Here is a 27,997-nt window from a genome sequence, read left to right as displayed (position 1 = left end):
ACTCATTTGTTACATAAAATATTTTATTACATTCTTTCTTTAACATTTAGACAGTGAAGTCTGTGATATAAAACCTTATACAAATATAGTGGTGTATTCCATTATAAGTGTTGAAAAAAATAACTTTTTTTTTACTCCAAACAGGAATGTAGTAGGGTTATTTACTTTGTGTAAAGAATGTGCTAGTACATTGAGGCTATCTCGGTTTCAAAAACCCTGTCCATGGTGTATTAGTGCTTGAGATCCTTAGTTCAGTTACCACCAGAGACACTATCCTAATGGGATTTGTATCTTCTTTTTTGGTGGGGTTTCCATCCAGGTGCTCTGTTGCCCTCCCACAATAAATGAAAACCCATACCAAAAATATGTTCATGACTGCTTCTGTGATACTTATCTTTGTTGACACTGTAAAGTTTACAATTCTGTAATTAAACCTTTTTTGGCCATCACTTAATTTGCAGCAAATTTATTGTAACATGTTGCATATGCGGTGACTGCCAAAAAGAGTAACAATAAGTAACATTAGATAAAAATTGTCCATGTAATAATTGCTTTGTGTGCATCCCATTAGATATATTGCAAACTGTTAAACAGTTCCCCCCTATGTTGTGAATACTATTAGGTCAGAAGCACACAGGGCGTAAAATATGACACTTTTATGAGTGTCTGTCATTTTTTTCTCCCTCTAAACACCTATGTGTCCATGCAGACATAGGCGCTTACAGGAATATTAGAAGAGGAGCGTTTAGAGACAGGAAAAATAAAAGCACCACCAGTGCGTTCAGGAAAGAAGTATTTAGACAGTTAAAATACAGAACACGCATAAACGCGGGACTTGTTTATGCACATTTGCCCATTAACTACTTGTCTTCCTGACCAGGCAATTTTTTGCGTTACGGAGCTGTGTTACTTTAACTGACAATTGCACGGTCATGCAACGCTGCACCCAAATTAAATTTACGTGCTTCTTTTCCCACAGAGTGGGCTTTATTTCGGTGGTATTTTATCACCTGTGCGTTTTGTATTTTGTGCACTATTAAAAAAAAAGACCGACAATTTAGATTTAAAAAAAACAATTTTTGACTTCTTGCTATTAAACATATCAAGTAAACAAATTTTAAAAATCAAATTTCGTCATAAATTTAGGCCAAAATGTATTCTGCTACATGTCCTTGCAAAGAAAAAAAAAATCCCAATACGTGTAAATTAATTGGTTTACGTGAAAGTTATAGCATTTACAAATGGCAGTATATATAGTGGGATTTTATTTTTTATTTTTACTAGTAATGGTGGCGATCAGCGACTTATAGCGGTGGGCATTCTGACACTGGAACTGACATACCCAGTGACACCAATACAGTGATCAGTGCTAAAAAAAAAAGAACTCACACTATAATGGCACTGGGCAGGAAGGGGTTAATATGAGCGGCAATCAAAGTGTTACCTGTGTGCTGTTTTACTAAGTGCTGTGTCCGTGTGCTTCATTGTAAGCACACTGCTTCTGCATGGCTGTGCTCTGCACAGCCATCCAAATCAGTGTGCAGGAGCTTGGCAATCACCGGGCGCCAGTGAGTAATCACTGACCAGGACCCGCGAATGGTGGCGCGGCTGTGGGATACAAAATCAGTTATATAAACATGATTTTGTGCACCTGTGCCATCCTGTAGCAGTATATCTGCTATAGGGCGGTCGGGAAGCAGTTAATGAATTCTAATAGCTAGAATAAATTATTATTCTGTCCAAAAGAATGCATGAACGCACATAAATGTGTGTGCAATACGCAAATTTTACCAATATTTTTAAGCAACTTTTCTCCTACCAGGAGAAAAGACATTCAGAAGGAGCAAATGCTCAGTGTGAATGAGGCCTTAGTGATTAATTTCCTATTTCCATACCTCTGTGGCAGTGTTTAGAGCACCAGTATAAACAGAGGAACATAGGCAAGGATTTAAAGATAAAGAAGCTGCACACTCAGTAAGTGATCAAATCAGTTGATAAAAGAGCTTAAAAAAACTGAAGGTTTAATATCCTTTTAAATCTAGGGGGTTGTAGAAGACATTTTGTTACTTATCTGATTGCCTGATGGCTGCGAAGCCCTCCTCTTCTACCCAAAACTCAGATCTATTGATAGAGTCTCATCATCACCACATACAGTGCAGGGCTATCAACCCTGTATTGTACATGGCGGAGGCATGAGTGTAACCAAGACTAGAGTAACTTATGGGAGGCTGTGGGGGAGAGTGGTTGCACAAATTGAGGGAGCCTGCTGGAGCAAGGAAAAAGGTAAGTAATATAGCCTATTCCTCAATACCATAGACCTTGCAGCATGTGCAAGGGTTCTTTTTTTTTTTTTTTGTTCCTGGGGTTGGATTTTAACTGTTTGCTGAGCGTATGTAAATAGATAAATTTTAGCCTGGCAACATTTCTACTTTAAACTGGTCATGGACTGCTAAATCTTTTGTCAGTTACAGTAAAGGTATTCCAGTAATAGTTGTGGAAGCCATGATCTAGTTCTGATTTGAGTGTTTACCTTTCTGAATGCTTTGTTTTTAAATAAATGCATACATTTTCCACCATCTGCCTAGATTTCTGTGACTGATTTTGGCAACTTTCATTGCTTGCTAGATCTAACTATCCGTCAGGCATAACTCAAATATTTGTTAGTTATCTAAAGAAGGTTTTATATCCATGCCAATGTTTGTGAAAATTCCATAGCTGAAATTATGGCCACTGTTAGTATTCTGAATGCTGTGACTTATGCACAGTATATGTATGTTTTTTCAACTGTTAGTGCTTTTACTGGTAGTGGACATTATTTGTTTTCCTTTTATTTAAAATAAAAATCTTAAAAAAATTGTAGGTAGGGCTACACATTTGTAAGAACAAGTCCTCTGTTACGTAAATATAAAGTTGTGCACCATGGGGCATGAGCACTTGTCAGCTTGTCTTACTTTTCTCCAGGACCCGTAACACCTAGTATTTCCTACAGCTTGCCAGTGAAGAATCTGATTTCTGAAAATAAACGTAGAAAGATTGGTCATTATCATTTTCTTCAATTACAAATATATAATAACAAAATGATAAAAATGTCCTAACCATCCCTTTTCTTTTTTATTCCCGACAATAGAAAAATCAAAGGAATTGGGTGGATGGAATTGCTTATAGGTTCCACATTCATGTCAACTTAGTAATATATCATTATGTATTTTGCTCTTGTATACATATTGGTGGTTCATAACCACAATGAGCACCAGATTTGAGTGTAATATTTTTTGGTACAGTAAGTTAGTCAGTATGTATTACACCTTTAAGATGCTGCTGCAGATTGACCACAGGCACCAAGAACGGCAAGGGCTGTAGCACTTCCTCTTCTTTTTTTAAACATCATAATTATAGATTATATATAAAGACTACTATGTATTGGCCAGTCAATATGCATTAACTAAGCAATAACCAAATTTACAAATTTGAGTTGTTCAAAAAAGCTAATTTTTTCTAATAATTTCAAGATATTATTATTTAATTTACATAATTGTCTTTAGGGTTGATATGAGAGCCTTACATATTTTTGTTATTCATTGATTATTGCTACTTCCCAGATTAAGGGGAAATGTACTCACTCATTGGCGTCACTGCCATCACCATAGCATCGATGATTTCTAATATTCATTGCAGGGTGCTGGCAAGCAACACATACTGTGTACCCTTCCCGCAGGTAGAGCATCCAACGGGCATGTGGACGGTCCTCTGTTAGACAAGCTGGAGATAAGGATTCAATCTGGAACTCCACACAATATCTGTTGGCAATAATTGGAAGAGTAACATTTACCACATGTAAACCATGTAAGACAGTCACACAGAGCTAAAAATGGCCTAGTCTTAGATAGATATATAACTAAGTACATTTTGGAACCACAACACCTGTTGAAGGGTTATTCTTTAATTCTGTTTTTCAACCTTGCTTTCAAAGCACCCTTTTAAATTCTTCATGATCACGAGGCACCCCATTGTAAAATGTAAAAAACTAAACCATAAACACTCCACAGCGCAAAAAAATATATTAAATGTGTAAAAAGTCCAAACAAAAATCCCAAAAATCTATAAGAATGTGCTCCAATCCCAGAAATAGTGCTCAAACTATTGTTGGCTCAGCAAACCAACATGCTCTCCACTCAGCGGATGTGACGTCACCACGGATCCACCGGAACCGGAAATACGTCTTTCCGGTTCCTATGGATGTGTGGTGACGTCATTTCCGGTGAGTGGAGCGCATGCTGGTTTGCGGTGCTTTGGAGTGACTTCCTGCCTTCATTAAGGGGAGATTGTAAACTTGTATTACCTACTGCTAGTCCACTTTTTCAAAGGAGCATTTCATATGGATTTGAGCCTATTATGAGCCTTTTCAAGCGTGAATATAATGTTTATCATGTGAGTGCATTAAGGGCAGCATTTTTTAGAATAAAGAGTTTTATACAGTAGTGCACTATTTGTGGTCTTTATTTGTTTTTCATTGCCATCTAATCATGGGAATCATTTTTGGAGGATATCAAGTGCAGATGTATCTGGGGAGGATATACCCAGTCTTTATAGCTTGTTTGACTTTTTAGCCATATCAGCAAAGAGTTCACTCCATCTGGTGAGTGGGGATTGGATCATTAATCACGGATGGTGTGAGCAAACTTTTTTTGAAGAATTTGTTGAATTTGTTTTTACACATTTAATATATTCTTTGCGCTGTGGAGTGTTTATATTTATATTTGATTATTTTTTTCCTTTCATGAGCAGCAGCATTTAGGTTTGGATTATATTATATATTTTTTCTTTCTTTGGCGCAGATTTATTTTATTTTAAAAAACTAAACTAATAGTTTTACATAATTCAGTGGCATTCATGGATGCAGTACACCAAAAGTTAGAAGTGATTTATTCTTCCAAAACCAATACACCTTTGCACATACTAGTACTGACTAGTATTCAAGCGTTTCTCTTCTCCCTCAGCTTCTCTCTCTCACTCAGCTAATGTGACCCCAGTGCTGATGGAGAGGGGCAAACAAGGATGCTGTGCAGGTGCCGAACATGCCCCTTATCAACTGATGATGTCACTGGTTGTTAGGATGCCGGTGGCTAGAAGGTTGCAATGGTGTACCATGAAAACCTTTTAACTAAAAGGCAGGCTGCATCCATTTGCGGGCTTGTTTACTTTTTATGTGCAATTTTTAGGCATTTTGCCAAGGCATCCCTGAGGAAACCTGAAGGCACCCTAGGGTGCCTGGGTACCCTGGTTGAAAAGGCTGCCTTAACTTGTGAAGCTTTCAAATATCCATCCTAAAAGTAAGTTCCAAAAACTGTTGGTATTTCTTCTATAAATTCACCCCATTGGGCAATATCCTGTATCAGTGTCATGGGAATCATCACAGGGGGCTTTTGTTCCTTGCCAACCAGAAATAAGTGCTGAATTACAATTTCATTGCCTCTCTGTCCACTTATCATCTCAATACTTATTTTTTATTTATTCATTCAAACACAATGCCAGCTTCTAGTATCTGAGTGTCAATCTACAAACAGAAAGTCAGAGTTGGTCCATTTATGATAACATCAGATGCCTAAAGACTTCTGGGATTGGCCCCTGCACCTACTGTACACCCATAACTCTCCTGGTGTTCCCATGTAATTTTTCACAGTATTTGATTAAATGAATACCCAGGATCTTCTGTATGGGAAGCCCAGTCTGGAGACAATGCACGCTTTCTTCTGGCACTGTTGTACTCAAAAGTTGTGATAAAAGCAGGCACTGGAAATAAAGAAACATATGTGTTATCAACATAGGTCAACATAAAACTGAAAGTGGATCACAAGTACACATGCTGTACTCTGACAGTGTCGCACAAGAGCTTTATACCAATGATTTCTATGTAATTTGAGAATCATGTTGTCATGTCATGTTGTCATGTCGTCAATCACCTGACTAAGGAAGCCAATGTGAAATACATGGACTCTGTTACAGAGTCAATAAATATTTGGGTTACACTACCCTTGTGTTATATATACTGAAAGAGTATATATAAGAGAAAATGTACTTGTCAATTTAACCAATATTTTTTTGTGTATTAATTGCTTCATGGTCTTTTGCCTACATACTTTGTGCTAAAAGACATCCCTCTATCATATCACCGAAAGTGAGGAACTAAGCCCTTATAGGCTAATGCAAATGCTGCAAAAAACAAAGACGTAATGGCCCTTAATCTCAATGTCGAAATTACAATATGTAATTTTGCTACCTTCTACTCTCAAACATGTCACCTAATACAGAGCATATCTGAATGCTGTTATTCCTTTCTTTACATTTTATACCGGTGTGCTGGTCCTTATGTTGTATCTGGAAATCGAAATTGAAATGTACTTAATTTTGTGGAGTTCATATAGTCTCTGATAACTGTATACATATTTGCTTCACGGTATACCTATGTCTTAATTGTGAGCCTTTAGAGTAAACCATTTGGATTTTATTATTCTGTATCATACCATGTATATGTCCACACTCAATGCCTTGTTGTGTGAAATACTCAAGACACCCAGCCTTCTCCTCCAGATATGGACAGGGCTCTCCGCCATTCTCTGGCTCCCGTAGAACTTCACGCCTGCGCACTCTGTATGTTGGGGTACACTGATTTGCACAGCCACTCCAATGGCTCCATTCACCAACAACGCATGAAAGAGCTGGTAAAGTAAGCACAAATATTACACCAAAGCTGCATATGTTATTCTCATTTATGCAAATATCAGAATGTACTACACTGGGCATAGTTTTAATTTTTTTTACCTCTTACCTTTGTATACTACCCAGGTAAGTTTAGAATTGATTGAAAACGTGTTTTTTGTTTGTTGGGTGGATTTGTTCAATGCAAAATCATTCAGCTGTATTTTCTGTGTCTGGTATTTTCATGTGCATGAGGTGCCAATAAGGTCAGTTTACTTAATGATACCTACAGTCTATATGCAGTAAAGCATGCTTGCTATACTCACTGTGGAACCTAAGAGGGTAATCCTCTGCATTGTGTAAAAAGGATGTTTGATCCTGTGTTCTCTTATCCTCCCCTTCTTCTACTATCCCCAATCCATCTGCTGAAAGAACAGCCTTGGGGGCAAGCTGCATACGTTCAGTTAGGTGTGTATTGAAGAATGTGTTTGTTTTTTTTCTTGGGAGAGTGCATGTGATCAGCACAGGACCAATCAGCACTGTCCAGATAGAGGGTCAGGGGTCCTGCAGCCTCTTAGAACAATGACAGAAATTCCTCCTACAAGCAATAACAGTGCTCTGCTAGACACTGATGAGAAAAAGTATTTAGCAGTATATATTTACTAAAACAATTCCATTCCACATGTCTGTGTATTGTGGGAGACCAGATACATTGAATTCAGGGTCCTGGGTTTAGTAACACTTTAAGTGTTGAGATGAGCCAAACTGCCCTGAGATGAGCCAAACGCATCCACATGCTGAACCGCAATAATAAATGGAGGCTGAATCTGTCAAATTAGCCACTTGACCTCTTTATTATACAGTGTTTATATAGCGCCAAAAGGTTTGCTCAACGCTGAACATTAAAGTGGGGGGACAGTACATGAGACAATACAGTAACAATACAATACATGAGGGGTACGAGATGTACTGCTACAGGGTGGCTGCGCTGTACAAAATCACAAAATCACATAAATATACCTGATTTTGCATTTCTGGGTAGTGGGTTCGCGCGCTACAATTGGTTCCTGAAGCTGTCAATCACCGGGTCCCGGCCGGCGAATCCTGGCTCAGTGATCATCAGAGAAGCTGAGAGGGGAGAGATCTGTGTGTAAACAACACAGATCTCTCTCCTGTCAGCATGGACATGCTGCTTTCCTGCTCTCTGAACAGCAGAGCGATAGAAAGCAGCAGGTCTCTCTAGCAAAACAGCACACTGTTAACCCTTTGATCTCTCACAAGACCTCCTTCTCTCTAGTTCCCTGGTCTCCTCCTCCCATGCCCGCCTCCAGGACTTCTCCAGGGTGTTACCCATCCTCTGGAACTCCCTGCCCCAACCCATCAGATTATCACCTACTCTCCTCTCCTTTAGGCGCACCCTGAAAACCCATCTCTTCAGGGAAGCCTACCCCACCCCCTGCTAACTTGCCGACCTCCTCCACTCTTCCTACCACTCCATCCCCCACAGCTATCTCCTCCTGTGCCACCATCCCCTCCCTCCTAGATTGTAAACTCAAAAGAGCAGGGCCCTCAATCCCCTCATGTTTTGCATTGTATTGGTATTGTTCTGTCACATGTTCTGTCCCCCTCTGTAATGTACAGTGCTGAGCGAACTATTGGCGCTTTATAAATACTGTATAATAATATAATAATAATCTCCCCAGATGTTAACCCCTTCCTGCCCAGTGTCATTAGCACTGATTACTGTATTAGTGTCTCTGGAGATGTCAGTGGCAGTTAGTCAGTTCCCACCCAGTGTCAGAATGTCTGCCGCCCCTCTATAAGTTTCTGATTGCCGCAATAACTAGTATAAAAAAAAAAAAAATTACAGTATATATCCCGCCATTTGTAGATGCTATAATTTTCACATAAACCACATTATATACACTTATTAGGTTTTTGTTTTTAGCAAAGTCATGTAGCAAAATACATTTTGGCTTACATTTATGAAGAAATATTTTACTTTTTCTATTGGATATGTTTTATAGCAAAAAGTCAAAAATATATATTTTTTTCTAAATTGTCAACATTTTTTAGTTTATAGCGCAAAAAAATTAAAAATGCAGAAGTAATGAAATACCACCAAAATAAAGCTCTATTTGTGGGAAAAAAATGACACAAAAATCATTTATGTACAGTGTTGCATGAGCGCACAATTGTCAGTTAAAGTATTGCAAAAAATTGCCTGGTTATGAAGGGGAGTAAATCTTCCGGAGGGCAAGTGGTTAAAAACATGCCTGGGTGTGTATATCTGTGATGAACAGAAAGTGCTGAAATCGCTGACATTTGCAAAGGAAAAAAGTGTGGTTTCTACATCCAAACTACTTGAGCTCCCAACTTGGGGCATAAATACTGTATATTGATGCATAAATTGAGAGCAGGCATGCTTTAGAACACCCTTTCTCAACCTTTTTAATGTGGAGGAACCCTAAAACAACCTCTGGAAGAACCCTTGGAATTCTAGTCGAGAAAGATTGCTTTAGATGAAGCAAAAAGTATATGCAAAGAAAGATATCTGCTGTATACTTGACAGTCTAAACAAAGAAACTGCTCCTCTAAATGCTGTTTTTCTACTTTCACAGAATCACTGTGCTTTAAAAACCTATAAACTAAAAAAAAAAATAAAAATACAGTTTTTCTTTAAGAGTATGTAGCATGTATAGGAGAATTCCTGCAGCAGCAAGCTTATCCTGAGGGCTCATGAACACAGGGCTTACAAACGCCACTTTTACAGGCATTTGGAATGTTTTTCAGCCTATAAAAGCACCTTAATGTTAGCCTATGGGGTTGATCTACTAAAACTAGAGTGCAAAATCTGGTGCAGCTGTGCATGGTAGCCAATCAGCTTCTAACTTCAGCTTGTTCAATTAAGCTTTGAAAAAAAAAGAAAGCCGATTGGTTTCGCTGCAAAGCTGCACCGGATTTTGTATGCTCCAGTTTTAGTAAATCAACAGCTATGTGCTCATGCACAAATAGGCATTTACAGGCATATAAGCAGAGAAGCCTTTACAGGCTGAAAATAACCCCACCTAAGGCGCATTCAGGAGAGGAGCTGAATAGCAGAAAAACCGCTAGACACATCTAAATGCATGTGTAGTACATGGCATTAACTGCGATTTTCAATCAGCTTTTCCCCTGCCAGGAGGAAAGGTGTTCACAAGGGCTAAACAGATGCCGTGTGTGCATGAGACCTAATTTGCTGCTGATTTCTACTTGTGTATAACCACAGCATAAAAATATGCAGACCACATACAACGTCTGCAAACTGATGTCTTTTGTTTTGTTTGGGGAAATAGGAGATTATGGATGAAGAAATTGACACTTTATGCTTCTCTTAGATTGTAAGCTCCAAGGAGCAGGGCCCTCCTATCCCTCTTGTATTGAACTGTATTGTTGCTGAATTGTCGCCCTATATATTGTAAAGCGCTGAGCAAACTGTTGGCGCTATATAAATCCTGTCTAATAATAATGCTTCCAAACCCCAAGGTGGCCTCCCCAACTTACAAGCCTACTGCCAAACGGCCCAAGTTGCCCAACTAGCATATGTTAAGGCCAAAGTGTCTACTCCTCTCTGGGTTTCTATTGAAGCTGTCTCTTGCTGTTCTTTGGCCATTGGCTCATTGCCGTGGCTTCCTACTCGTTTACGTCCTCCTATCTTGTATCCTACACTATCACATTCCTTGGCCATCTGGGATAGAGTGTGTCATAGGACTCATCTGTCCTAACCGCACACACCATTAGCACCTATCTTTTGAAGTCCTGAGATTCCCCCAGGGTTGATACCTACTACATTTAACTGGTGGATTAATAAGGGATTCCTTGGTATAGGTGATTAATTGAATGGGGACCAGCTATATTCCTTGACGCATTTTAGGGATAACTTACAGATTCCCTTTAGCAAAACTTTTCAGTATATCCAAATCGCTTCATTTATTAGATCGAAACTTAAATTACTGACTAGCCACCTCAAGTTGTCTCCATTTGAATTATCCTCTCTATTGTGGGATGCTTCAAGGGGCAGGGTGTCCGCGGTGTATGCATCTATAACTGAACCGACATCTAAACTCCATTATATGATGCTATGGGAAAGGGAATTGAACATCACCTTTGATTTATCTGAATGGCAAGATATAGCCTATGCTCTGTTTAAATATCGATTAACACTGCGTTAATAGAATCTAACTATAAAACGTTCCTACGTTAGTACCTGGTCCCCACATGTGTCGCGAAAAGGCATCCGGCCGTTTCACCCCAATGTTTTCTACGCTGTGGACAACTGGGAATGATGTACCATTTCTTGTGGCAGTGCCCTATGGTCACTAGATTTTGGATTTGAATGTTCTGCGGATATTTACTCCCATCAATGAGTAAATAAAGTTGATCTCCGAAACCAGCACTATTTCAGAAATTTACGGATGTGGTCCCTAAAACGTCGATGAAGTTGATCTCATATATGTTTTTGGCAGCAAGAAATACTGTATTCAAATATTGGAAGATTACTTATCGTGGTTTTTATTAGTGAAGGTTTATATTTATATTTTCTTGATGTATGATTGACTTTCACATTTACACCTTTGTATTCTTCTAATAAAAAATATTGAAATAAAAAATATGCAGACCATATTTGAAGCTTAATGTGCCACTCCAAAGCCAGATAAGCAGAAAGGATTACCCCACTGGCATGGGAATGTAGGGAGCAGCATCCTTAGTCTGTTCCAGTGTCTGGGATGAGAATAAGGGGAAGCGGACGCCACTCAAGACCAGCCCCGGGAGTCCAGCGTGTTGTATGTGTTGAGTGGCCTCAGCACCGCGCTAGCCATTCTCTCTGATACGTTTCAACCCGCCCATTGGGGCTTGGTCACTTGGTCGCCTCTTTGACCAAGCCCTGATGGGCGAGGCAAAATGCATCAATAGGAATGGCTAGCGTGGTGCTGAGTCCACTCAACACATACAACGCGCTGGACTTCCAGGGCTGGTCTTGAGTGGCGTCCGCTCCCCCTTATCTCATCACAGCATAAAAATACACACACCTGTAGTAATGATTAAAAACACGATGGGGTTCATTTACTAAAGGAGGAGAGGCTGGTGACTTAGCAAAGTGAATGTTCATTTTACCAGGTTAGTGTGATTAAAGTAAACCTGTGTTCACTTTTAAATATCCAAATTACATTTTTAGCACAGGACGGGTATTCAAAGTTAATCTCCAAATTTACTAATATGCACTTTGCTAATTGAATGGCTTCTTTGTAAATTAACCCCCAGGTGTTGTACTTTCTTTCACAATAAAGATCCCATTTATAACATTTATGGATATCCACTCTGCTATACTTTGCAGTACCGCTGTATACAGGGCAGTTAACATGCTTACTGATTAGGGGCGGACTGACCATTTGGAAACTTGGGCACTGCCCGAGGGCCCAGGGTCAGTAGGGGGCCCCATGAGATGCCCCTGGTACCTTTTTCATAGGCTTTTTTGAGTTTGGGCAAGGACACAGGGGTTCCATGATCCCCTATTGCCGGGGGGGCCCCATGAGTTGTCAGTCCACCCCTGTGACAGTTTGTAAGCTCTAACAAGCAGGACCCTCTGTTTCCTCTTTACCAAATTGTATTGTAACTGTAATGTCTGCCTTCATTTTGAAAAGCGCTGCACAAACTGTTGGCGCTATATAAATCCTGTATCATAATAATAGATTACAAAAGTATGTAAAAAGAACAAGTTATGAATATAAAGATTGGGTACATTAACACTAGATTGCTTAAATAAAGCTATAAAATATTTTTTTTTTTAAATAATTAATGCCTAAGCAAAGTCTTTTATATCTTAAGTATCATTACACCTATGTGTAAGCATTTTTCTTCAAACGATTTTCTACATCACTGTATTTATATATTTCACCACTAGATGGTAGCAGCTGGAGCCAAAGAGCTGTCTAGTTCATATTATGTTTGAACAGTTGTAAGTCTTTATACATTGCGGTTAAGTTTAAAGAACACATTTTACATATCAACTACGAAATAATATCACACCAAGAGCAGTTTAACTAAATGGGCTCCATGCACACAGGGTTGTCTAGCTGCTGTGTGATCCTCCAGGCGATTTAGTGTGCCCATGTGATACGGGTACAGCATCCAGCCCAGCCTCTTACAGCCTGACAAAGTCTATGGCAGGGTGCGCCTGCATGGGGCTGAACATTCTAATTAGCGACACTTGTGTTTAGTGTCCTATGCATTTGGAAATTAATGCACAGAACTGCAGATTTTTCCTATTAACGCAAAAAAGCACTTTTATTTGTCTTAACTATAATAAACAGAGAAAGACTATGTAAAACCACTATACAGTCCGTTTAAAAGTTCCCTGACTTTGTTTTTCAATTATATGCCAACAAACCGCTTTTAAATTTTTTTTTGTCAGAGAAATACAACTTCTATTACATGTTCACTTTTACGTAAACAAATTCTAACAACTCCACACATCCCTTCTAAGTTTCCTAATCTCTTCCACAGCCCAAAATCCCTACCCAGTACAGCTATCCCCCCTCAGCACAGGCCACCCCCGCCCTATCCCAGCACAGACCTCCTCTCTCCCCATAGGTACAGAAACACCATTACCAGGGGCGGACTGACCATTTGGAAACTCGGACACTGCCCCAGGGCCCGGGGTCAGTAGGGGGGCCCATGAGATGCCCCTGGTACCTTTTTCATAGGCTTTTTTGAGTTTGGGCAAGGACACAGGGGCCCCATGATCCCCTATTGCCTGGGGGCCCCATGAGTTGTCAGTCCACCCCTGATCATTACCCATCCTGGAGCCAGTGGTTCCCGCTGCTGTCTCAGCCAATGAGGAGGGAGAGTCCCCGGAGAGACAAGGCTCCCATGCACATAGCTGGATCAAGATGGGGCTGAGGTAAGTATTAGGGGGCTGGGGGGGCTGCTGCACATAGAAAGTGAAAAAGTTGAGTCTTTGCAACCACTTTAAGCTCACTCGCTGGTGGAATGGAGAGATGAAGTAGCAGTAGTCCTTCCTTTGGTTGGAGCCAAGGAGGAGCTTCCTTCAGCTTGCCATGTGAATAGGCTGCAAGGGTACTTGCATATGAATGAGCCAGTAAGCTTATTCGTATGCAAATCCCTCGGTCTGGTCATTCATAAGTGTACAGGTGGAGAGCCTTAGTGGGACTTGGCCCCCAAAATATGGGACGCACAATATGAAACTGCTGGAAGGTATGCTAATGCCTTTGTTGGTATCAAGGCATGTCTTCATCTTTTTTTCAGAAAAAGAGCACCAGTTCTTTCCTCTATAACGCTAGGCCTGTCGGTGTTTCCCCGTGACTACACGTCTCTCCTAGGACAACTGCTGCTCTCCCCTCACAACACACATTCCAAAGTTGGCAATGATAAGAACATGTAAAGAGGCCCTGTCACATCCTAATGTTTATTACCACTATATCTTCAGATGGCGAAGGTGGGAACTTGTGTCATATCCAAGCATGTAGAAAGGCAATTTAACAAGCCAGGTGACCTGCAACCTATAGGTTTTTGCAAAACAAGAGGGTCTGGTGCATAGAATTAGATGACTCATACGTATTTATAATGGTACTGTGCAAAACTATTAAATCCCCTTTGCATTATGTAAAAGATATTTTAGCTTGCTTGCTATGCCAGTTATACACATTGCAATAAAGTTCTTTAAAATCCTTGCAAAGTCTTACCTATTGCTGTTTATTAAAAAATACAAATGTATTCCAGTCACTTCCTATTTACTGAGTGCTAAGTGAGAGAGTCTGCCTGCTAGTGTCCTTTACTGTCCCAATGTTATAATAAGAGAAAAACACAGTGAGCCATTCACAGAAGCAGGGATTGCCATTTCTGGAGCAGTTCAATATGCAAAGTTTGGCACAATGACAGTTTGCATAATGAAAAGAAAGCGTAGGCCTGGTCAGACTTTTAGCTTTACTTACTTGTGCCAGGAAGTGCAGATGGAGCTGCAACCATGTTGCTGGAGACCAAAGAAGGGCAGAACGTGGATTGGCTGCCTTTCTGAATGTAACAACCCCCCCTTCCTTATCCCGCAGACACGTGAGGGACCCCCTGTGACAGAGTAGGCTGATATTTTGCCCATGGCTGAGTTCATGGCTAGTAAAGAGGGATTAAGAAACATTAGGTGCCAGCTACTTTAGTGTCTTTTTAAAGATTTTACTGATCCAAACACACAAGGAGAGAGGATTCCCTTAAGTGTCCCCTTGCATTACAAATAATTCCACATTGGGAGTGTTCCCTCCAACTGGAGCCTAGAACTAAGGGCCACACCATACCTGTTCTTCCACCGGCCAGTGGTGTAGTCAGGGACTAAACACTATAAGATAGGCCACTGTGCTATTAGCGTTCTTTATTAACATAGTGAAATTTACATCTGCCATTGCTGCAGTAAAGTTGAAAAGGTTGTTCCTTTATTTATCCTAGTGTGTTCCGGCCAGGCCCTTCACAAGCAGCTTAAGGAAAGAAACATTATTTGTGTTATAGTGCTGCTCATTACTTTAGAATTCTACAACATGCCAGCCGTACTGTGATAAGATCTGTGTTACCACTGTTCTTGTTGTAGGGCTTGTTCTGACCCTAATAAAACTATTTGCTTTGTTGCTGGTGTGTCCACATCAGGTTCAGTTAAGGGCAGGCCACCACTGGGCAGGACTGGAGAACCCAACAAACAAGCAGCTCCACAGGGTGTCAATGCTACAGAATCAACAACTGCATTTATTAGAAGTTTTAGATAGTCATAGCTGTTTACTGATCAAAACAGAACACAAAAGCATTTTTCTTTTTTATTACGGAAAATTTTATTTTATTTTAAAGAAAAAAAACTTTACTTTTTTTAAGTTGCCTTTAATGGGCAACTACAGCATAAAAAGTAAAAAGCATATCACTATATTCTTTTAAATATGATAGTGCGAGAAATTATTTCATAAATACCTTAGATTGTACGCCCCTTGAGGGTTAGGGACTGATGTGAATGTACAATATATATGTAAAGCACTGCGTAAACTGACGGCGCTATATAAGTACCTGAAATAAATAAATAAAATAAGTAAATAGTTCATTCCAATGCTCAGCCATCAGCTAGTCTCTTGTTACATGGGTAACATTGAGGACATTAAAAACGTTTGCAGATGCAATCTACAGCTCAATGCCTTTGTTCCTGGCACCCTCTTTTCTGCCGCCACCTTATTTTGACTGCTTTACAATTTGTGGATTTAGAACAGAGCAAATTCTTCTCATCTCATCAGGCTGAAATTCCTGTAACAGCTTCCAATCAAACTTTATCTAATCCTTTGCCAAGATTTTCTGTTTGTCATTTTCTAGCTCTGTCAAAACCAAACAGTAGCTTGTTGTGCAATGCTGTACCATATATGTGTGAGATATACAGTCCTTCCCTAGGTTCATGTTCTGTAATATCACATATCTAAAAGGCTTTGTGGTTTACACTCCCATCAAACTAAGAAATTCAAATTACATGAAAGGGAGAGTCTTTACTGTGAATCGAAGTTCAGAACAGGCTGCAAACACATCACACAGTGTAGAAGCAAGCAAAATATCCATCTCAATCTTAAACTGAAGAACAGGCTCACAGAGCTTCACAGTCCTTCCACTACAGGGACATGAGCTCTTTGCTTTCCTTCTGATAGACAAAGATCCATCTAAGGGGGGAAATTGGCATGGTTCATTCCCTTACTGTCCACACCGGTTCCAACCATAACCTGCTAGAAAGATCTACAGTAGCATTTGATTACTGCTGAGGAGCACCTTTCTGTTCTGTGCTTTATTCTACAACCGTCCCACAGACCTGCAACACAGGGGGCACCCTGGCAGAAGCTCATGACAATGAACTCACATCAAATGTTTGCATACCTGCTCTCAGATCATCCCTCAAAATCTCTCACCAACAACCAGAAACTGGGATAAATGTCTGTACTGCTGGGACAGACAAGAGAGAGAAGCACAACCATTGCAGTTTCATAATTAAATTGCCCTGTCATCATTTACTAGTACACCATATTGGCTGTCTAAGACCTTGCCTTTAAATAGAGGGATTTCCTATTCCCCCTATTCTCCATCTTATTTCTCCCTATGAAAATACCAGTGGTATAGAAGAGATCCAGTAATTCAACAATCTAACTATTATTGTTCTCTTTACTAAGTGGCAGATTCATATGTATACATATATATAGTAAATGATGTCATAATTTGATGTATAGTGCTCCATGGTTCTCGAAGACAGTACTAAGAATAAGTTCCACCAGCTTGACTGCTTGATTGTCTGCCACTCATCTGAAAATGTTGATAACTGTGCACAGCAGGCAATTCTATTCCCATCAACTGTAAGAACTATTATTTCAGCATGTCTTGTCAATGTATGACTTACAGGCCACTAAAAAGAATTGACGTGGCCCCATCACCACTGCAATCTACAGAAAACACTGAGATGTGATTTCCTCAAGGAGCAAGCCTCTACAGCACGTTAGCATATTAACATATTAGTCAATAGGCTTTAGTCTTGTCCATGGCCTTTCTAAAGGTTCTGCTCATTTAGTATTTTTTTAAAGAATAAAGTTTAATTTACATTAAGTAAAGAATATTGACAGTAAATCAGGTAGATGTCATTGACACAGTGACAAAATAACACAATGAACACAAGTACATTCCACACACATAGCAAAATGAACTGTTGTTAGAGAAGGGGGGAAGGATGCAATGGGGGCTGCAAGAGATAGGGGAAGTAAAGGAAAGAAAAAAGGAAGAAACAAAGGACGCTTGTTAAAGAAGGGTCCGACCAACAGTCGGGTACAGGGAGCAAGATGGTTTATGTTTATCAACATCCCATATCAAGTATCCTCCATCCTAGGATGATGCTGAAAGATACTGCATACAAGGTTCCCAGGTTTTTTCAGAATAAACCATCCTTCAGAAGATCAAGGGAGACCAAGGGGGGTCACCAAGAGAGTGCAATTGATATCCTGGCAGCAGTAAATATAAATGCAATCAGGCTTCCCCAGGAGAGCCTTGAGAGGTGATTTGGTAAGATTGACCTGAGTCAGTGAGCATATAAAGTTATATGTGTGAATCCCAAATTGCTTGACTTTGCTACAGGTCCACCATATATGGAAAACTGGGCCCTCCTGTCCTCAATCGTGGAAATAGTCAGAGGAGGCCCCCTGAACAAAGGAAGCCAAGCGGGAAGGCACCAGATATCATCGCATGAAGACCTTATAATTAGCTTCAATCAATGAAGTATTGATGAAAGCAGGAGCTACTTTGAAGCATTTGTTGTGTGTAGGGCAGCGCACTCAAGGGAATAGGCTGCTCTATGCTGTTTTTTTTTCCAAAAGTGCAAAAAAATACAGCATGGCACAAAAGGCGTGAGTGCTGCCTTAGTAATTTATGATTTGCTGAGTTGCTTGTTGGTTGGTATGGAATAACTTCAAACTGGTAAACAGAAGGGCTAGGAGCCCTGAATGATGCAGAGCTTTTATGCAGCTCTGCATCATTCACCTTTTGATACTGCAAAGGCTTTCTAAAGCCATTATACTGTATATGCGCAGGTAATTGAAAACATTTTAAAAAGGTTAGTTAGAATCTGAAATACTGCATGCCTTCATTACGTGACTATTGGTGCTCATCTGCCTGTTTTTCTATGCTCTGTTACCTATTAAATGTAACAAAGCACTGCAAACATCTAAAAACCAGAATGCCCAGGGCTCTCTGAAAAAAATATGTCCAAACATAGTACTGAGGCATCTCATAACCCCCACCCAATAATTTCTCTCTAATATGTTAATAGAGACATTTTATTAGAAAATAAGTCAATAACACCCACTACTTTTCTCTTTCCTTAGAGCCTTAGGTTAAGAATTTAAGTTCAGTGAGGCTCCAAATTGTTCTGTAGTTTATTAGAGCTTTGAAGTCAAGTACTCCAAGAAGCTTGTTCCCCAAATTTCATTGTGGTTACATTTTGTTAAGTTTCAGAATTCATATAAATAAAAAATGAATTTACATTTTATGATGGGTGTGTTCATGAAAAAATGATGTATGGATTTGTACAGATATGTATGTTTTACTTTTTAATTAAAAGCCGAACTCCAGTCAAATATCTGCATTAACAGTTGAACTACATACAGTATATGCAAGCTATTTTACCTGCCAAAGGATTTATAATTCTATCCTGCCATCTACAAATGACAGTGACATTTGCAGAATGCAACTTTATTTTTTATCAATAATCTTCAAGCTTGCATGTGATTACTATGTCAAAGCTGATGATCAGGAACCATTCTGGTTCTGGACCATTGATGGAGACTGGAGCTGTCAGTGACAGCTTGATCTGACAGCTTGCAGTCAACCATAGTGGCAGCTTCTAGCAGTAAGAAAAGGGCGTAGATGAATGTTCCACCAGCATGTGACACTGAGAAGGGTCATTTTAAACTGCAGACAGGAAGCAGAGATTAGTAGTTTCTTGTGGTGACAACTCGTAGGTATCCTTCTGTGCAAAGTTGTGAAGCTTCAGAATGGCTGCTCCTGGTGCAGTATGATGAGAAAACTAAGTGTTAGTTCTCATCCGCCCAGATGAATAAGTGAGAATAAAGGTTTAGTTTAGGGGACAAATTAAGTGTTTTGGTGGCCAAACACACTTCAGAAAGGATCAATTGGCCTCTTCTGATATGAATTATCGATCTATAGTTGGCAACCCATTCAATCCATATGACACACGATCGATGGTTAAGATTGTAACTTATGATCGGAAATGTTCAATCACTTCTCTGTTTCTACCATTTAATCTCATAATCTAATTCCAGGGTGCTGATAAAGGGTAGAATCAGTACTCCTGTACTGGGCCCCATCAGTAACATAAATACCTTTGGGCACAGTAATCCCACAAGTTGTGTCTCCCAGCATTTAAATAAATGTTCAGCAGCAGGGGGCCAGGGGCAGAGAAGTAATTATTTACTCATTTTCCAGAGCAGGTGGAGTTATCCTCTGTGGCATGACTCTCGACAATTAATTGCAAGTTGCACCCTATTTTTCTATATCAATCCACTGGGGCAGGCCGGATCTCTAATTTCATTGTCAGGAGCTGTGGCATGGAGGACTAATCCACCTGATCCAGAAAAATTGTAAATAGCCCCCTCTCTACCACCAGCCCCTGCTGCTGAATTAATAAGGCCTGTGGAACATTTATTTAACTGGAGGTTGCTGCGGTTTTAGGCCCCTTCTCTGTGTACTGTGGAATCTGTCAGGCAGGCTGTATGGGGCCTCACAATTTCCAATCGTGGCTCTGATCTGATCTATCGAAATAATAATGTATTCATGAACAAAGTATCTCAGTGCTACTGCTGATTCATGTACAATTATCAATAACATTTCAACCTGGCTGATCAGCTCGGTTTGATCGAATCCAAACAAAACTGAGTCAAAATCAATTGGAAGAGAAGATATAGCTGTTCGATTGTTTGTGGATTTGATTGTTTTCATTGATCCCAACATCAATTGGATACAAAAAAATCTTCTCTTGAAGAGCACCAAGCATCACTACTGTTAGGGACCAGCTGGTGGTAGCCTCTAGCGTTCCACAGACCAGAATTCCCCAGGGCGCGGAATCTAAGTTCCGACCTGCTTGTTCACCAGAGCCCCTGATGGTGGGGATGGACTTGGAGCAAGCCGAGACCAGGTCGCGACCCCTGGGAGCAACCGGCTGTGGTAGAGGCACCTGTCAGTGGTACACAGCAGGTGAGAGTCTGATGTGAGGAGGTAGAGTAACCGAGGTCAGACAGGCCGGGTCGGTAACAGTGGAGCAGGTCGGTACAAACGGCAGGCAAAGGAATAAACAGGTCACGGTCCGGGTTTGGCAACTAGATATCAAAAGTGCAGGAGCAGGCAGGACAATGGTCAGGCAAGCCAGGGGTCAGAGCAGGAGAGGTCAGCAGATCAGGATCAGGCAGGGTCAGCAGCAAAGTAAACTCACAGAACACAGGAAAGACCATATCGCACTTGAGCATTGCAAGAGCCGGGTTTAAATAGCCCGCCTGACTCCTGACAGGCGCTCCTGGGTCCTAGTGCTTGCCTGGCGCCGTCATTGGTGACAGGCGTGCCTGGGTCCTAGTGCCCGCCTGCCTGTACGTTTTGTTAGGATTCTACGCATGTGCAGATTCGATCACCGCGGCGATCTTCCCATTCCCTGACAGCTACCAGCTGATACGTTGGAGTTTGTAAGATAGTGGGGTTGATTTAAAGAAGGCAAATGGACTGTACACTTTGCAAGTGCAATCTTCACTTTGTAAAGAATACCAAATAAGATGAAAGGAAAATTAAAAAAAGATGTTTTTCTTGCACTTGATTGGATTATGGAAATCAGCAGAGCTTTATCACATTTACTTAGCTTTGGGAAAAATATGTGCAACTACACTTGCAGTGTAGAAGGGCAGTAGTTCTGCCTTGGTTAATTTGTAGTTTTCTTCCCTAGGTTCAGGACTGATGCTATTCTTTGCTGCCACTACTGGCACTCAGGACAATAGTAATGTGGGCAACCACAATTTTGTGCTACTGAGCATTTACGCCCTTCTGGCAACCACTAAGTGGTTCATGGCTAGTAGTTTATGCTGGGGTAAGGTATAACTGCCTGGTGATTCCCTCTTCCCCCCAGGCTTTGGCCTGGGATGATGTGTGTGCAGAAAAGTTTGTGCTGTGTAGGCCTGGGATCTGCTTGGGTCTAGCACAGAATTCCTCAAACTTCCCTGCCTGGCCTAGGGGGGTACAGCACCCAAGGTGGATAACCAGGGGAAGAAGTCCTGCTGAACAGGGAAGTCTGTGCTCAGAGGTTCCTGGTAGTCCTTTTGTAGCACCTTCCTAGATAGGTGCTAGGATTAGTTAGATTTACTACTGGCTAACTGTGTTCAGTGGAGCCGGGTGTTTATGATTAGGTAAATTTACCTTGCCTCACTGTAACCAGTGTGGCTGTAATTAGTGTGTTAGGTAAATCTAGATGTGCTCACTGTATCTAGTGCAGATGATTAATAAGGTCAGTTTAGTGTTCTCAGCTGCTGCTAGTCTGATAGCTGGCTGTGCTTCCAGAGAGTGGTAGAATTCTATGGAATATAGTTGTTGAGCTATGCAGATGACAGTATGAATAGTTATGCAGCCTTGGCCAATCACATGCATATACAGTTGCAAGAAAAAGTATGTGAACCCCTTGGGATTACGTAGATGTTGCCATGATTTAATTGCACATAACATGTAAACATTCACAGTACAGGGAGGAAAAAGTATGTGAGGCCCTAGCTTAATGACTTCTCCCAGAGCTAATTGGAGCCAGGAGTGAGCCAACCTTGACTCCAATCAGTGTGATGATATTGGATGTGTTGCTGACAGCTGTCTTGCCCTTAAAAAACACACACCTGTTTTGGGTTTACTGGTTTCAAGAAGCACTGTCTGATGTGAACCATGCCTCGCAGAAAAGAGTTCTCAGAAGACCTACGATCAAGAATTGTTGACTTGCATGAAGCTGGAAAGGGTTACAAAAGTATCTCCAAAAGCCTTGATGTTCATGTGTCCACGGTAAGACAGACTGTCCACAAATGGAGAAAGTTTAGCACTGTTGCTACTCTACCTAGGCGTGGTTGTCCTGTAAAAATGACTGCAAGAGCACAGCGCAGAATGCTGCATGAGGTAAAGAAGAATCCCAGAGTGTCAGCTAAAGACCTACAGAATTCTCTGGCACATGCTAACATTTTTGTGACATGTGAAATAGCATTGTTTCCTATGGTGCCTGTTCACATATGTCCAGCAATGCGAATTCAGTGCAGATTCAGTGCGGTCTGAAAGAGAGTCATGTCTGATTTCTGAACAGTGCTGTCGGGTTCAGGTGCGGATTACAGGCTATTGACTTCTATGGAAACTGTTTCTAAACCACACGTGTGAACAGGGTGCAAAACAGTCTAGCACTGGCCCTGGTTGTAGGTGTTGAGAGCTCTGTAATCAAAACAACCAAAACAAAGAACTAATACTTGGGATATCATATGAGTGTATGCCTCTGGTCAAAAAATTGCTACCCAAGTGGTCTTCTCTAGCCATGGTACATAACTTGGACCTACCACTTAAGAGTTAACAGAACTAGGTTGACAGCAAGCATGAGGATTTTATTTTAACAATAAGCCCACTTTTGATATGCGGAATGTTAAGGACCTGGAAAGCCAGTTAAAGAAAACTAATCAACTAGCCGTGGGCAATTTGCGCATCTCAGCAGGAGATTCTTGGCAGATCTGGATGATGGTAATCTGTTGAAGCTATACATGAGCAAGAGGAATATTATTATTATTATTATACAGTATTTATATACCGCTAAAAGGTTTGCTCAGCGCTGTACATTATAGTGGGGGACAGAACATGAGACAATACAGTAACAAAACAAAACACGAGGGGGTCAAGGGCCCTGCTCTTTCGAGCTTACAATCTAGGATAGAAGTTTTATTTGTAAATATTATACAGGAATAAACCTGACCAGAAAAGCTGGGCTAAAGCCTAGTACATACAATGAGAATATTGCATGAATGATTGTCCATTTTCTTTTTGTATGCTAGTCTCTATATCGAAAATGAAGAAGTTACTCTACTTATGAAAATTCTCATACAACAGATAAGAATTTTGAAAGTGATGTTATGTATTGTATTGTATTTGTATTGTATTTTCAGACGACTACTGTACTGATTAAATGAAAATTGTATGATCTGGTATCGTACAAGATAAATGTTCACCTCTGTCTCTTCAAATATTGTTGCATGAACTGTTCAGCTCTTGAAAGCTGTGCACTAACAATCAGATTATCAGATGATCGCTTCTCGTATGAAAACTTTTGTACAATTTTCTTATCCTGTGTACGGGCCTTAAATGCCGGTTCACATAAAGTATATGCGGGTTGGATGCGGTTTGAACAGCACCTAATCCACATGACAGTGGATCAGTCATGTCTGATTTCTGAACAGTGCTGTCAGGTTCAGGTGCGGATTACAGGCTATTGACTTCTATGGAAACTGTTTTTAAACCACACGTGTGAACAGGATAAAATCCTGACCTAATCCTGTCCTGAACCTGATGTAAACCTGACGTGAACCAGTGAACAACTACTGTGTCAATTAACTGTGAAACCTAAATTTCAATCCGCACTGCACATGTGTGAATCAGCTCTAATAGTCACTGCCACCTTACTGTAAAGCTTAGCCGTGGCCTGGCCAACTGTCATTTTTCTACACTCCTCTCTCTATTTTATTGCTTCTGTGTCCCTGTTCATGAACTAGTCCCTAGTTTCCTATCACTTGCACAGAAAGTTAGAGAAATCTTTGCCAATGGTGATACAGGTAGGCATAAAAACCCCACAAAAGTTCTAACTATTCTATACTATAACTATAACAGGTGTCTCCAAAACTTTTTAAACAAAGGGCCAGTTTACTGTTCTTCAGACTTTAGGGGGGCCGCACCATCGGGAGTAGAAAATGTTGCAGAATCAGTGGGAGTAAATAATGTCCCATCTTTGGTGTCAGTAAGGGGAATTGTGCCCCATTGATTCTGTGATTGGGAGGAATTGTGCCCCATTATTGGTGTCATTGGTGGGAAATGAGCCCCATTGTTAATGTCATTGGGAGGAATTGTGCTGAATTGTGTCATTAGATGAAATGGTGCCCCAAGGATAAAAGCAAGCAAAGGGGTGCATCTGGCCCCTGGGCTGTAGTTTGGAGACCACTGCTCTATAACATGCAAAGCTAATATGCAGTGTTACTCTTTTTAGCTGAGTTTTAATCTGCCCTCTCTGTTGCCCTGGTCCTTATATTTTGCCTTCCTGCCCCCTCCCCCTCCCTATCAACATGGTAAAAAAATGTAAAATACATTATTTCAGCTTTCATAACATACCGTATTTTTCGCTCCATAAGACGCACTTTTTTCCCCCCAAAAAAGGGGGGAAAATGTCAATGCGTCTTATGGAGTGAATATGGAGCGGCCGGTCCGGTATTTCCACCACCACCATGTCAGAATACCGGGCCGGCCGCTCAGCTCTGCAGCGGGACCTTATGGAAATGACTGCTGACCTTTGGGGAGGTGGGAAGCGGGTACCTGAATTAGACAGGTACCCGCTCTTACTTCCGCGGAGTTATTCTTTGATCTTACCTGTTCCTCTATCCAGCCGCGCGCTGTCTTCCCGGCTTCTGTAGTGTCGGCGCTCGGCATGACAGCCGGGTGCCAAGTGCGCAAGCTTTTTGTGAATGGTAAGGCGGTACCTGGGACACATGACAGATCCCAGAAGCCGCCGGACCAATCACAAGGCGCAAGTGCTTCTCGCCCATGCGCACTGGGCACCCGGCCGTCATGCCAAGCGCCGACACTACAGAAGCCGGGAAGACAGCGTGCGGCAGGATAGAGGAACAGGTAAGATCAAAGAACAACTCCGCGGAAGTAAGAGCGGGTACCTGTCAAATTCAGGTACCCGCTTCCCCCCTTCCCCAAAGGTCAGCAGTCATCTGTACTGTCCGCAGTCTCTGGTCATCTCCTGTACTGTCCGCAGTCTCTGGTCATCCCTGTGCTGTCCGCAGTCTCTGGTCATCCATGTGCTGTCCGCAGTCTCTGGTCATCCTTGTGCTGTCCGCATTCTCTGGTCATCCCTGTGCTGTCCGCAGTCTCTGGTCATCTCCTGTACTGTCCGCAGTCTCTGGTCATCCCTGTGCTGTCCGCAGTCTCTGGTCATCTCCTGTACTGTGTCCGCAGTCTCTGGTCATCTCCTGTACTGTCCGCAGTCTCTGGTCATCTCCTGTACTGTGTCCGCAGTCTCTGGTCATCTCCTGTACTGTGTCCGCAGTCTCTGGTCATCTCCTGTACTGTGGCTGCAGTCCATTAGTTCAGAATTTTTTTTTCCTGTTTTCTGCCTCTAAAGCAGGCTAACTCTTGGGAGAAATTATGTGAATATCAAAATTCCTCCAAGAGTGAAATATATTTCTGCAGGAGTGGGCATCACTAGGTAGGCTGTATTTGCATACAGAATGCCCTAGGTAACAACCACATGCAATGATGAGCCTCTATGACTGCTATGACTGAAAGAAGTAAATACAATGAATAAAAAGGGGCAGGCCAGGGACAGACAGGCTGGGGAATGAAGGGCTGGGTAATTAAACTTCCAGCAGAGGTAGTGAGCCAGTCAACAGTAAATAGCTTTCAACATGCTTGAGATGCATCGATCTATACTCAGACAAAAAGGTAACTAAAAAAAAAAACAACCCCCACACACACAGCAGACTCGATGGACCACTCGGCCTTTTCCTGCCATCGCTTTTCTATGTTTATATGCTGAATATCCTCCAGCCACAAAATGATACAGGCTCTGTCTGACGTGCTGCAGCTTCTAATGCACACTGTCTGAAGCTCACAGTGTGCAGTGAAATCAAAATAAGAACTTTCAGTAGAGGAGTATGAACAACTGTGCTAGACTGAAGGTGTAGCTGGAATTCCACTTTAAGAGAGCTGGTTGGTGGTGAAACTTTCAAAAGAACTGGAGTAGAGACCCCAGGAAGGCTGGGTGTGAAAATGAACAGCCTCACCCACCTCACCCAATCCCAAGAGCAAAGACTTTTGAAGATCCTTCTGTGAAGCTTCTGTCTGCTTTTACAGATGTTAGTTAAGTTTCTAATTAGTATTTGACAAAGTTTCCTCCAGCATTACAAAAGCCTAATTGGCCAGCATCTCCTTTTGTGTATTATTTTTGCTACATATTTTTTTCTCATTGCATCTATGGAAGAAAGTAACAAGCAAATGTGCAATCAAGAACCGGGGGCTATTAGTCATTTCCTTAAATACAAAGGCCAAGTCTGATCCGCCCAGATGAAGCTATTAAAAGGAATTTCTGATTGTTTCCTATCTTCCTGTATTACTTCTCATGTTGAAATGCAGCCCACACAAGTTCAATAAATAGCATTGAATTAACTTCAGGCAGCCTAGGGCTCAAGAGGTATAAAACAGTAAAGGACAGCCAATGCTGGGACTTGTAGTCCCAAAGCAGCTGTAAATCCATGGACTTTATATGGTACACTTTTGACCCAGGACATGCCCTTGTTCTTCTTCTACAGTAATATTATTCTGAGTAGCGTGACTTTTATTTAAATCTGCCATTAGGGGGTCTGCAGACAACGCCATTCAAATGGTTGCACCCAACCTTAATGTGTATACTGTTACTTTAACCGAATAGCAGACTACTTAAGTCAAGGTACTCTCTTCTGAGTGACAGATTCCATTTAACATTTTTTTAACATACTGCCATAAAAACTGTGTATGTATACAGTATATATATATATATATATATATATATATATATTTATTTTTTGTTTTCTTGTAATGTGTTATAATTGGATATACTGTATAGTATTTCATAGTTTTCACCTGCTTTTAGGGAGCTACACTTTTCATATCTTTCCAGTCGTTGCCTATGTGCCTTGATGGAATTTGTAGATCCCCAGCATCTGGACATGCATGAAATTGCCAATATTAATAATTAATAGTAATTACACAATTATTGATCTTCCATAAAATCTCCTTACCTGGGCATGCCTGCGGGTAGTCATAACAGCAATCCATGGCAGACTGGCACAGCTGGTCACAGTAACACGTCCCATGTTTCCTGTCCATCCTCCAGCCCTGGCTAACACATTTCAAATCTCTACCTTTACAGCACTTCCCAGCCTCCAAACACCCAGCTTCAGCCAAGCCAAGGAGTCCCATCAGACCCAGCACAGTCATCCAGACACATCTGCTTCTGTTGGTGCCCAGATCCATCACTGCACCACCACTCACAGTCCAGGCTGATTGAAGTCTTCTCTTAGTGAGCTGCCTGCACTGACATTGCTTCTGCTGGGCTCACTTCTCTCCAATAGGTTCCTGCTGACTTCATCCACTGATAACTGTCATATTCATTCAAACCTAAAAGTCTGGCTTATGATTCTCAGAGGGGAGCTTTGGCTTGTCCCTGGTCATCCAAACATCAGGAATAAATAGCAAACAGAAGGAGTTCTTGTAAATTAATAGAAATGGATGTAGAGAGTGCTGAACGCAGGTGATGCGGCTTCCCATACAGTGACAGTGAGCAGAGAGTGAGCAGAGTCCACACTGTCCCCTCCCAGACTTCACACAGCCTGCAGGAATGTCAGAGTTTGGCTCTTCCCCAGTGCAGAGGGGATGAGGTTGTGTGCGCAGC

At 41.2% G+C, this 27,997-nt stretch overlaps 1 protein-coding gene across 1 annotated transcript; it reads right to left on the bottom strand.

The window, feature by feature from the left end:
* Positions 1–5: 5 nt before the first annotated feature.
* On the bottom strand, positions 6–27,944 carry SBSPON (somatomedin B and thrombospondin type 1 domain containing). The gene is made up of 5 exons (XM_089661039.1): positions 27,345–27,944; positions 6,522–6,716; positions 5,700–5,790; positions 3,621–3,797; positions 6–3,012 (listed from the first exon to the last, which is right to left on the bottom strand). Exons 1-5 carry the CDS (start codon positions 27,577–27,579, stop codon positions 2,895–2,897), a joined length of 816 nt encoding a protein of 271 aa, XP_089517165.1. The 5' UTR covers positions 27,580–27,944; the 3' UTR covers positions 6–2,894.
* Positions 27,945–27,997: the final 53 nt, after the last annotated feature.

This window comes from Staurois parvus, unplaced genomic scaffold (genome assembly GCF_062004578.1).
Source record: "Staurois parvus isolate SC_StPar_1 unplaced genomic scaffold, SC_StPar_1.0 ptg001302l, whole genome shotgun sequence".
Taxonomy (NCBI): domain Eukaryota; kingdom Metazoa; phylum Chordata; class Amphibia; order Anura; family Ranidae; genus Staurois; species Staurois parvus.
The sequence above is the reverse complement of the archived record's forward strand: the minus strand, read 5'-3'. Positions and strand labels throughout refer to the sequence as shown.